The 12,818-nt window shown below is 46.0% G+C and overlaps 1 protein-coding gene across 5 annotated transcripts in view; it reads right to left on the reverse strand.

Moving 5' to 3' along the window:
• The window catches only part of Bcas1 (brain enriched myelin associated protein 1), an 83,047-nt gene that overhangs the window by 37,164 nt on the left and 33,065 nt on the right, over positions 1-12,818 (reverse strand). For 4 of the 5 annotated variants that reach the window (NM_145670.5, XM_063283094.1, XM_063283093.1 and 1 more), the window contains exons 5-6: positions 4,825-4,980; positions 4,197-4,241 (exon numbers count right to left, since the gene is read on the reverse strand). In NM_145670.5, coding sequence (NP_663703.3) covers positions 4,197-4,241; positions 4,825-4,980 — 201 coding nt within the window. Of the gene's footprint in view, positions 1-841; positions 977-4,196; positions 4,242-4,824; positions 4,981-12,818 lie in introns of all 5 variants that reach the window. The other variant, NM_001415675.1, reaches the window with a different exon arrangement.

The following is a 12,818-nucleotide window of genomic DNA, read 5'->3' on the forward strand; positions in this document are numbered from 1 at the left end:
TCTTCCCTCCTGTAGGAAGAGCTTGTCCCCAAAGCTGAGCTAATGTCAATCGATAGCATTGGCTCTGCCTCCATTCGCCGCTTTCCTCCGCTTGGCAGCTATGTGGGCTCAGTATGAACTCAGTCAACAGAGGGAGCAGGTGTGGCGGACGACAGAAAGGTAGTATTGTTATCGTGAGGTCAGAAGAGAGTTTCCCAAAGAGTGGGTGGCATAGCACAACTTTACAACCCGGATGCGAAGCAAAACTCAAATAGCGTTCTGTCCCTTTTCTGGCTTTCCAGTCATTTAATGATATTCTGCAGAAAAGTCTGCTGGTGGGATGGCTCTAATAGTCTCCTCCGGCCAGTGCCTTCCTAATCAAAGCCGGGAGGACACTGGATTCAAAGCTCAACAGAGATGAGCTAAAGTGTTACTTTTAATTAACCACATTAATGCTCATTTTCCTGTTAGGAAAAATGATTCTGGCTTTGCTCATATAATGGAAAATGAAGCTTTAATTTTTAAAGGGACACATAAATAGGACTAGTCAATTTTAGTATAAAAATACCAAGTGATTAACAATGTGTTTAAGTAAAGTTGTTGAAGGCATGCCAGCGACTGACATCTGGGAAACACGGATGAGAATTTCAGAACCCTGGTCCACACTTGGAAGGAGCCAGTTTTTTGTTTATAGCTATGGGGGCTTAGACGCCCAAATTTCAGGCCTCAGCCTCTTCAAGTCCCTCTCACTGATCCCACCCAAGGCTTGGGATCTCCTGACGAGGAGCTGGTAGACACTGGATCCTAGGCGTCAGAGTGAAGAACAGGGTCCTTTTTCCTCACGGTTTGAGGAGATACAGACCTTGTGCCTAAAGAATTTTCTAAAGGAGAGTCCTAGCCTGGGGCTGTCCAGGCGTTTCTTCTTGCTTTTAGCCTGCGTCTCCGACATCTTCTGGCCAGCGTGTCCATCGCAGACACTGTCTGCCTTGGTTGCCTTCTGGACAACATCAGGCACAGCTAAGAGATTTGCTTTTAAACAAACCCACGTGTCTCTTCTGTTTCAAAGTATATTCAGACACTCTGACAATTAGTTACTGGTGTGTCACTCACATCCCCCAACCGCAAAGCATCATGGGAGTACTCATCGCCTAACCACAAGCAAAGCATCATGGGAACACTCATCGCCTAATCACAAGCAAAGCATCATGGGAATACTTACCTTTTTAAAATTCTCAAAAACAGGGGATGGGGATTTAGCTCAGTGGTAGAGCGCTTACCTAGGAAGCGCAAGGCCCTGGGTTCGGTCCCCAGCTCCGAAAAAAAAAGAACCAAAAAAAAAAAAAATTCTCAAAAACAACTCGCCAAACAGTATATTCAGAGTCAATCTCAGGCACACATTTTTTTTTTTTTTAAAAAACAGGGTTGCTTATATAAATGATTCAAATCAACACATCTCGGAACCCCGCCCTCCAATCCAAAACAACCCCCTTACCCCTATTTACTCAAGGCAGTAACATTTTAAGCTGTGATCACGTGACTTAAAACATCAAAGGAAACATAACCGCAACCAAAAAGATAACACTGCAATCCTGGCTGACAGCTTTAAATATGTAAATGACATTGTCACCTGTGAAAGAAAAAAAAAAAACCCACTGGCTGACAAGTGATCTTTTGTGTTTTGATTTTGCTTCCTTAACTAAATGTGGTGGTAACCAAATGACTTTCATCCCCAAACCAATTTTCTTCATGAAAATAATATCACCCACAAACATTTTGAGTGACTTCTACAAGGGCAGATTTTCCTGGGCAATGGAAGTTGCTGGTGTGAACCAATTCATTGAGCTGAAATGGGAGGGGATGGGAAGGCAGCTGCAGTCATAATAAACTGTTGGCTCAAGTTATAAATGCTGTGAGGTTATTTTTTTAGGTGGTTGGAGAGATGGCTCAGCAGTTAAGAGCACCAGCTGCTCTTCCAGAGGTCCCAGGTTCAGTTCCCAGCACCTACTTGGTGGCCCACAACCTCCTACGACTCCTGTTCCAGGGGATCAGATGGCCTCTTCTGATCTCCATGGGCACTGCATGTATGTGGTACATTTACACACATGTAGCCAAAACACCCCTACACATAAAATGAATATATAAAAAATAAGGAAATAAAATTATATATCAAAATGACTCAGGGTTGAGTAGGACAGAGATGGAGATTTTTCAAAAGCACTCTGGGAATTTTAGAAGAAAAAGGTTCCCCAAAGACAAATACAGAGGAGAGGCTGGCTCCTCGGTATCACAACCTGTACTCATGACCCTCCTCTACAATCCAGCTCCCAGTAGGGACTTCTCAGCCTATTGGGACAATGAGATTTTGTCACCAAAGTGTGCTCTGTGGGGACCACATCTGCACTGTGGATGGGTCTTGGCCCGTGGACCAGCTGAACAGAAAGAGTGCATTGGGTCACTTGGGGAGCCACCCAACCACCCACATCCCCAGCTGACAGCCCAGGGTGCTGAGTATGGAGCTCCAAGAACCGAAAAACACAGAGACAAAAGAGAAACATTGTGACCCAACCATTCACTGGATTTGACCTTAGCTGCCTCCAGGCAAATGAGTACTTCTAAGGAATCTGTTTTTCAATGGGAGAAGACAATTCTAGAAGAATCAATCGATCCACTCAGTGATTTGGATGTAAGGCTATGTTTGAACAGAACACTACAATTTGCAAGGCTTTGTGGCGCCTTCCCTGCACCCTGCATCTGGTGGACAGAATCTTGATTGGGCCAGTTTTTACAGATGTGGAGACTTGAGTTGGGGTAAGTTAGGATCACACGGCCACCATGTTGAATGTGAGCTCAAATGCAAGCTTTTCAGGGTAAAATAAAGGGTGTTCCCTCCACCCCTGCCATAGCTTAACTCAATAGGTGGGGGCTGGCTAAGCCATTTACTGTATCCCTGTCCCCACCAAAGCACTTCTACTGGACACATATCTCTCTCCAGCTTCATCTGCCTGCCGGTTTCCATGAAATTTAAACCATATTTTCTATTACAGACCACCAGCCCTGCCACATGGAAGGAAAAGCATCCGTAAGATGGTTATTTCATCCCAAGTTTACGGAGAGAGGAACGGTCCACACTTGAGCCCTGTAAACCTCCAGGCTCAGCGGAGCCCTGATTCCACCTGGCCTTTCACAGCACACATCCAGTGGCAACTATTCTAGTCCAACATTGTCCTTCAATAGAGACCTACTATTTATGTGAAAATGGAGAACACGTGAACAGCCTCAGATGTAGAACTTCTGCCTACCACTTCGGGGAAAGTCTTAAAACAAACCAAAACAAACAAGCAAAAAACGAAAACAAAAAAATCAAAACAAAACGATATTTCCTCATTTTCTTTTCTAAGCACAATGGGAAAAAAGAGACAATGATGGTATAGTTAGTAGTAATTTGTATCTATTGTATATTTAACGGTTGGGTTAACAGTTATCTATTAACGGTTGGGTATTGTGACATTCTTCAGCCAGAATATCACCTTTCAACCACCTCACTAACTTTTCCCCTCTTCAAGACAGGGTTTCACTGTGTAGCCCTGGCTTTCCTGGAACTCACTATGTAGACCAGGCTGGACTCAAACTCATAGAGGTCCACCTGCCTCTGCCTCCCAAGTGCTGGGATTAAAGGCAGGTGCCACTATGCCCAGCTAAAATTTTTATTAAAATACCATTAACCGGGGCAGGGTAGCTAAGTGGGTAGAGGGCTTGCCTTCTAGGCAAGAGACTCTGGATCCGATCCCCCCAACACTACAGAAACTAAGCAAACAAAACCACTGTCACAACCTAGGACACCTTAAGGACAATCCATCAGTGCTATTGATTTTCTAAGTAGATTCATGTGCATATATAACACATACATGTGCATATATTAACACATATATGTGTATATATTAACACATATATGCACACATTAACATATACATGTGCATATATATTAACATATACATGTGCATATATATTAACATATACATGTGCATGTATAACACGTGTGCATAGATTAACACCTACATGTGCATATATTAACACCTACATGTGCATATATTAACACATACATGTGCATATATTAACACATGCTATTCATATGTATCTCGTCTGACACATGCTCACAGACAAATGCAAACCCAATTCTCTGCATCAACCCTGACACATATATACTTCAGTGTGCCTACCGTGTCTTCTGGGTCCTTCTTTGTTTCAGTTTTGTTAGGCGAAACCTGAAAAGTTTGAGAAATGTAGATGTCAAAAAAAGATGTCTCTTGAGGGTGACTTTTAGTTTGTGCTCTTCAGGGTGGTCTAGTTTACCACACTGAAAGGTGGGAACTAAAACGCACTTTCAGCCGAGTAGAGACCTGAGCATCTCACATCAACATTTTATTCTATAATGTATTAGATCTTAGGTATCCACCAAGATTTGACCGCATTCAGAGTCGCCTCCCAGAGGACCACCCGTGTTCTGTTAGTCCAAGCACAGTGCCTGTGCCACATCCCGACATTTCCCCCATTTTCCCTTTTGAAGTCAGGGTGATATTGCATACGACGCAAACAGATACCAGTTACTGATGGATCCCAACACGGCTCGTATCCCACAGTTAAGACCCCCTGCTCCCATGCTCTCGTCATGGCTTCCCACTCTAAACCTTTGTCACTGAGAGCAAGATGAATGCAGCTCCTTGAAGGAAGTTTGTCTCATGGCCCCGGCAATAATCTTGGTACCCACAACATTCAAGTAAGCTTGACTCTTGGAATTAGACACAGAGACAATGGAGTTGACGAAGAAGGACAGCGATCCCTACTTACTAGTGTCTTGAAGAAGCTCATGATGGAATTACTATTCTCTGTGGCGTCTACCACCTGGGGGTCCTCCTTCGTGGTCCCCAGCACCTCTGGATCCGCAGGGACAGAATAACTCAGAGTGTCAACTTCTTGCTTTCTCTCCTCGCTGTCCACTATGTCCTGGGAACAAAACAGACTTTTCACAGTTGCAACTCCTTGGACGTGGACTCTCAAGAGTCTTCCTTTCACAACACACCCCTCTCTTCCTTATCCCCTAATTCCAGCCATAGCTCTTCTGCCCACGGCCATGCAGGACAATCGGGAATTTATGAGAGTCCTTCTCTCTCCTCCCTCCCCCTCTCGCTAGCACATGCATCACAGTTGGTAGGAGGGACATTGTTTGGGGCCAGAGGGTAACAAACTGAACAGCGCATATCACATCCAAAACAAAACCCCTTTTTTCTCAAGTCTACAAGGAGGGTGTCAGAGAAGCCGAGGTTTTCCACATTCACAGTCTTCGTGTCTGATGATCTGTGTGATTTCCCCACAATCTCCGTACAGTCAAATCATGTCGACGACCGTAACAATAACAGTAACAATAAGAAGTCATATCCCAGTAACTGCTCAGCTTTGGGGGTGTGGAGTTTGTTGGTTCCTGGGAAGTGGTTGGGAAGTGTTCCTTCCTGGTTCCATTTTCACAATGACCAGGAGCCAAGACTGTCACCACTCTACACCATGATGGCCATGACTCTCGGCTGGTTTACTAGTTCCCCAGTAACCTCCACCTCCCTCCCGTGACTCCCATGACTTTGGAGTCAGTCCCAACTCTGTGTTAGGCCTGCTGGGCCTCTCTCTGATTCCTCTTTCTCTGTTCTTTCTGGTCTGTTGTCTTAGAGTTTCTCAAACATACCACACTACAAATCATTTCCCATTTCTGGAATCTTCTGCCCCTCTGGGTGCCTGGAGGTGTTCACATTCATTCTTTACACCTTCTTTTAGGGTGTTTAACAAATTAGGTGTGTAAAAACCTTGGATTCAAAATTTATCCAGTCTACAGGAAATTCAGGGAAGGGGGCTGGAGCAGAGACTGAGGGACTAGCCAAGCAATAACCGGTCCACCTAGAGACCCATCCCGTGGGCAAGCATTAATCCCGTACACTAGTAATGCTACTCTGTTATGCTTGCAGACAGGAGTCTAGCATGGCTGTCCTCTGAGAAGCATGTAGCTGACACAGATAGATGCAGAGACCCACAGCAAAACAGTGGATGGAGCTCAGGGAGTCTTAAGGAAGAGATGGGAGAGGGATTGAGGGGGCCCGAAGGGGATAGGAAATCCATAGGAAGACCAACAATGTCAACTAATCTGGACCCTTGGTGCTCTCAGAGACCAAACCACCAACCAAAGAGCATACAGGAGCTGGACCTAAGCCCCCCAATCCACAAGCACATATGTAGTAGATGGGCAGCTCAGTCCTCATGTGGGTCCCCCAATGACTGGAGCGAGGGCTGTCTCTAAAGCTGTTGCCTATCTGTGGAATAAGTTTCTCTAACTGGGCTGCCTTGTCTGGCCTCAGTGGGAGAGGATGTGCCTAGCCCCCACAGAGACTCGATATGCCAGGGTGGGGGATATCAGGGGTCTCCACGCAGAGGAGAAGGGAATGAGGATGGGGAAGGGATTGTGGGAGGAAATGACCTAGAAGGGGGGCAGCAAGAGGGATATAAAGTGAATAAAAAAATTAGGTGTGTGTGCATGTGTGTGCATGTATGTGTGTGTGCATGTATGTGCATGCATGTTTGTGAGTATGCATGTGTGTATGTCCATGTGTGTGTGCATGTTCAAGTGTGTGTGTGCATGCATGTTTGTGAGTGTGCATGTGTGTATGTCTGTCTGTGTGTATGTGCATGCATGTGTGTGAGCATGCATGTGCGTGCATGTACATTTGTGTGTTTATATGCATATGTGTGCATGCATGTTTGTGAGTAATTATGTGTGCATGTTCACGTGTGTGTATGTATATGTGCATGCATGTTTGTGAGTATGCACGTGTGTGCATATTCGTGTGTGTGCATGTGTGTGTACATGTGTGTGTGCATGTGTGTGTACATGTGTGTGTGTGCGTGTGTGTGTGTATGTATGAATATGTGAAATTGCCCATGGAGGGCAGAAGAGGGTGTCAGATTACCTGGAGATGGGTTCCGAGCAGTTGGGAACTGTTTGATGTTGACTGCTGGGAGCCCAGCTGGGGTCTGCTCCAAGAGAGTGTGAACTGTTAAGGGCTTAGCCCTCTCTCCAAACCCCACCCTCCCAGTCTTAAGTGTTACCTCTTCCAAGTCTTAAGAGTTACCTCAGAAAAAAGAGTTACCTCAAACTGCCAGTGAGGGAGTTTGCCCATCCCTCAAACTCCAGCAAAGCAGCTCTCTTCCCACATTTCTGTTCTTTCTACTTTCAATGCCCCAGTGTCTTCACTAACTTAATCTATCTCAGCCTCCATCCTCACCCCTGACACACACACACACACACACACACACACACACACACACACACACACACACGACCAGCATCTCCACAAGGACATAAAGGCTTCATATGGAGGCTGGAGGGAGGGTCAGCATCAAGGATCCTCACTGATCTTGCCGGGACCCTTGTTCAGTTTCCAGCTCACACATGGGTACTCGCATGCATGTAGCATGCATAAACTCACACAGCATCATATATGTGCATATAAACAAATTTAAAAAATCATTTTTGGAAATGTTTTATGAACAAGACGAGGATGTCTGTCTGAACTTGCTCTTCTTGCATAACAAGACGTGGCACCCCCATGACCAAGCACACGTCACTCTGTGCTGCCTGTGGGATTTATTATGTTTTTCGTATGCATTTGTTGTCTGGTATCCTTAATTATGGTGCTCGTGGTTGTACACTTTGGATGTTATAAGCACCTCACAGTTTTCCTTGTGAGCCTGAGTGTGCAGGTAGAGGTCAAAGGTCAACGTTCAGAGCTGGTTCTCACCGTCCACCCAGTTTCTGAGGCAGAGTCTCTCTTGTTTCTGAGGCTGCGTACCCCAGGCTAGCCGGCCCATGGATGTCTGAGCAATTCTCTTGTCCTCGCCTCTCACTTCCCACAGGAGTGTGAGACTGTAGACACACGCTGGGAAATTCAGCTTTTACACGGATCTGGGAATCGAGCTCAGGTGGTGTAAAGCACTTTTACCCTCTGAGCCGTCTCCTTCGCCCACACTTTTATTTTTAAGCCCCCATTGCTCCACTTCCTTTTGCAAATTACCAGAGTGAAATTGTGAAATTTACAGGTTAAAAGTTAAGCAAACTTTATAAACTGATATTTGCTGGACAGTGTAAGGTCACTGCAGGCTTCCTGCAGTTCTGATCCTGCAGGCCCTCTGTGCATCTGCCTGGAGAGTTGGTAGAGCAGGTGACACCTGTAACATGCCCAGTGTGGGCAGGGCAGAGGACCTGAGAAGGGACAGCCAGCCAGAAACTTAGTTTGTAGCAGCAAGATAGATCGAGTCTCACTTCACACTTACCTGGGCCAGAAGCCATCTCCCTTTATCACCATCCCTTACATGCATGCACGCGCAGACACACCTACACACACACACACACACATGCACACAGAGACACACATTCTTGCTGCCACATACATGCATACACATGCATCAGAGACACACCCTCACACATACACATACTGCCACACACATGCATACACATGCACACAGAGATATACACACATATATACACTCATAGCCACACACACATACATGCACATGCACACAGAGACACACACTCCCACCCCCCCACTCACATACATGCACATAGAGACTCACACACATTCTCACTGCCACATATATATATATACACACACACACACATACACATGCACAAACACACACATATGCATACACATACACACACATACACATGCACACAGAGACACACATTCACACATACCTAGACACTGCCACATGCATATATATACACGCACACCGAGACTCATACACATTCTCACTGCCACACACATACATACACACTCACTCCCACACACACACATACACACACATGCAAAGAGAGACAGACGCCCACACTCACACACACACATTCACTCACACATGCACACACTCACACATATGTCCATGTATAATCTTTTCCTTCATCCCCAGGTAGGTGTTTCTCCCCTTGCTAACCCAGGCTAACGTCCTGCTGTGGGACGGACAGAACGGAGCTCCGCTGCTTCTACATGAGCTTCCTCACAGCGCCCAGGGCACGAGCTTCTAGGAGCTCACAAGAGACCAGGCATTTCTACTGATTTTAACCACTTCCTCCTCCAGTGGAGGATAAAATACAACAAACTTGGTCCTAGATCAGACTTTGGCCTCTCCTCTTGGTAGTTTCTGGAAACCCAGGATGAACCGATGTGGTCTGAAGGTCTCAAACCTGAGAAGCATTTTAGTTAGAGGAATGGAATGATTTCTGTATTTTATGAACTATTTATCACTTAGTCAAGACTACTAGTTAGTAGTAACACATTAGTATTACTAGTCTTTTTTTTTCTTTTCTTTTCTTTTTTTCGGAGCTGGGGACCGAACCCAGGGCCTTGCACTTGCTAGGCAAGAGCTCTACCACTGAGCTAAATCCCCAACCCCAGTATTACTAGTCTTAATACATTGTTATTCATATGGAAATAATATGGCAGTCTTAAAAACTTTTAAAAAGATCTTTGTGTGCGTGTGAGTGTTTTGCCTGCACATGTGTGTGTATACCACATGCCTGACACCAAGGGAGGTCAGAAGAGGATGTCAGATCTTCTGGGACTGGAGTCATAAACAGTTGTGGGCTGTCATGTAGGTGCATGGATCGAACCCTTGGCCTCTGGGAGAGCAGCAGGTGCTCTTAAACCTGAGCTATTTCTCTCGCCCCTCGAGGTTACTTTTAACTGTCAATTCGATGCAGTCTAGAGTCACCTAGGAAGAGGTGTTAAATCAGATGCTGTCTCAGGTTAGCTCGGCCTGTGGTTATGTCTGTGCAGATTACCTTAGTAGTGGAAAGCCTCCCCATTGTGGGTAGCACCATTCCTGGGAAGGGAATGCTTGATTGTGTAAGAGGAGGGAGTGCAAGGTGGGCACTAGCCCGTGTGTGTAACTGATGCTAATTTAATTCATGGCTCCTTCCCTTAATTGTGGCCTAACATGACCAGTCAGTCCATGCTCCCACTGCAGAGATGGACTGTAACCCGTCTTGGTGAGCCAGACAGACCCTCTCTTCCCTCAGCTGCTTCTGCCAGGGTGTTTTATCTCAGCGATGAGAAGCAAAGCTAAGACAGATGCACACCGCAGCGTACAAACCACTGTACGAATCCAGATGTTACGACTTGTGACAGTTGTTCAGACAATGACACGGGAAATGGGGCTGCTGGCCCAAAGTCACACGGATGTCCAGACTCCACCCCCCTTGACATTACAGAGCTTCGCCACTACCAGCTCGGCCCAGCTGATGTTGGGTGAGCAGTAAATTAAATTCAACTCTGTGTAAACCCAGGGGGTGGGAGACCAACGGCTTTACAAAGAGTGACCATAAATACACACTCAGTTCTGAAATTCCCCCAACAACCCATACACCTTAAACACTTAAAGCACTGCCCTTCGAATTTGTCTCGGCCATATCGCTTTGACTTCTTGAACGGAGAAGATAGTCTCCCGGTTGTCAGGACCGGCACAAACCCGCCATCTCGGTCTCCCAGAAATGGTCCAAAGCATTTTACGGGAAAGGAGACTGTGGCCATGCACTGGTTAGCCGCCTCTCATTCATGCCTCCTGTGACAGAGGGACCCGACTACCCCTCACACATTCTGTTCTCATTTCTCTTCTCACACTTTTGTGTGTGACTGTTTCCCCCTTAAGCTTCCCCACTGCAGCCTTAGCGGTGTTTATGAAGCCCCCGGAACATGTCAGGCAGGTCCCTGCCCTGGTTTGTTGCACATGAGCTCCTGCTTGCCAGAAATCTTCCACCTCACTCCCTTCAAGTCTTTGCCAAAGCTACATTTCCACTGAAGTCTTTCTTACTGCCCTGCTTTACACAACTCCATCCAGTAACCCTGGGTTCTAATTTCTTTATTTACCTAGGACATTTCACTCTCTCATTGGTCCTTCCTCCTATCAGGGACTTGTAAGAATCATGTCTGGAGATAGTTCTGACTTTCATGACGGAGGAGCCAACTGGCACCTGGTAGGCAGACGCAGGGAACACCGCCAAGCATGTCTTCCAACACACGGGGACGGGGAATCTCCAGCCTAGACATCACACAGGAGCAAGGAGGTGGAGAAATCCCTCACCGTACTAAAAATATGACTCATTCATTTCCCTGTGCCTTCCCCCAAGCCCCCAGAATAGGAAGGAAGCTTTGTACTTTTCTACAGTGCCCATAGCTTACACAGGAAAATGCTTAAGAATTTGCTTAAATGAAAGAGCAAATGAATGATTTGGTCCAAGTAACACCAGCATCACACTCTTCTTCTTCTTCTTCTCCTTCTCCTTCTCCTTCTCCTTCTCCTTCTCCTTCTCCTTCTCCTTCTCCTTCTCCTTCTCCTTCTCCTTCTCCTTCTCCTTCTCCTTCTCCTTCTCCTTCTCCTTCTCCTTCTCCTTCTCCTTCTCCTTCTCCTTCTTCTTCTTCTTCTTCTTCTTCTTCTTCTTCTTCTTCTTCTCCTCCTCCTCCTCCTCCTCCTCCTCCTCCTCCTCCTCCTCCTCCTCCTTCTTCTTCTTCTTCTTCATCATCATCATCAATTTATTGAGTGTCCTGGCTAGTTTCCAAAATCACAACCTACTCACTGGGCTTCACCAAAAGTAAGAGATCTTTTCTTATTTTATTTCCTGTAGCTGTGAGAAAATACTCTTACAGAAGTAACTTAAAGGAGACAGAGTTTCTTTTAGCTGACAGTTCCAGGTCATAGTCTGTCATGGCACAGCAGCCAAGGCACCAGAAGTCTGAAGCAGCTGATCCCATTAAATATCAAGGCGGAAGAAGAGGGTAATGAATGCATATACATCGGAACTCGCCTGCCTAGGGAATGGTGTCACCCAAAGAGGGCAGTTCTTCCCACTTCAACTAACATAATCAAGGTAATTCCTACCAGACATGCCTAGAGGATCATCTCTCAAGTGATTCCAACTTTTGTTGACATTGTCTTAGTCACTGTTCTATTGCTGTGAAGAGACACCATGACCAAGGCAACTCTTATAAATAAAGCATTTAATTGGGACTGGCTTATAGTTTCAGAGGTTAGCCCATTACCATCATGGTGGGGAGCATGGCAGCAGGCAGGCAGACATGGTGCTGCAGAGTTCTATATCCTGAATCACTGGCGGCAGAAAGAGAAAGACTGGGCCTGGTGTGAGTTTTTGTAACCTCAAATCCCATCATCAGTGACACATTTCTTCCAGCAAGGCCACACCCACTCCAACAAGGCCACACCCACTCCAGCAAGGCCAGACACCCTAATCCTTTTACTCCTTTCAAACAATCTGACTCCCTGGTGACCAAGATTTCAAATACACGCACCTATGGGGAGCATTCTGATTCAAACCACCACAAACACTATCACAGGTCTGTCCTGTGAGATATCTAGAATATATAAGACATTGTTAACATGGTTCAGAGTGTTGTCGGCTCTTCCAGAGGACCTGGATTTGGTTCCCAAATGTACGATGGTTCACAATCGTCCTTAACCCCGGCTCCTGGGGACCTGGGGTTCCAGGGTTCTCTTCTGGCCTCTGGCAAAACACGAATACACGGAGAATAAAAATATAAATCAAAGGCACTTGCTGCGCTAAGGCTAGCGAGTTAAGTTGAATCTCTGCTACCCACGTGGCAGAAGAGAAATGGCTGCCACAGATGCCCTCCGTACATGCTCCACGTCACATGCATGTACATCATACAAACTAAAAAACAAAACAACCCACAATGAGTTAGTACAACGTCCCCACCAGAACGGCTAAGGTAAGACAG

This window comes from Rattus norvegicus, chromosome 3 (genome assembly GCF_036323735.1).
Source record: "Rattus norvegicus strain BN/NHsdMcwi chromosome 3, GRCr8, whole genome shotgun sequence".
Classification (NCBI taxonomy): domain Eukaryota; kingdom Metazoa; phylum Chordata; class Mammalia; order Rodentia; family Muridae; genus Rattus; species Rattus norvegicus.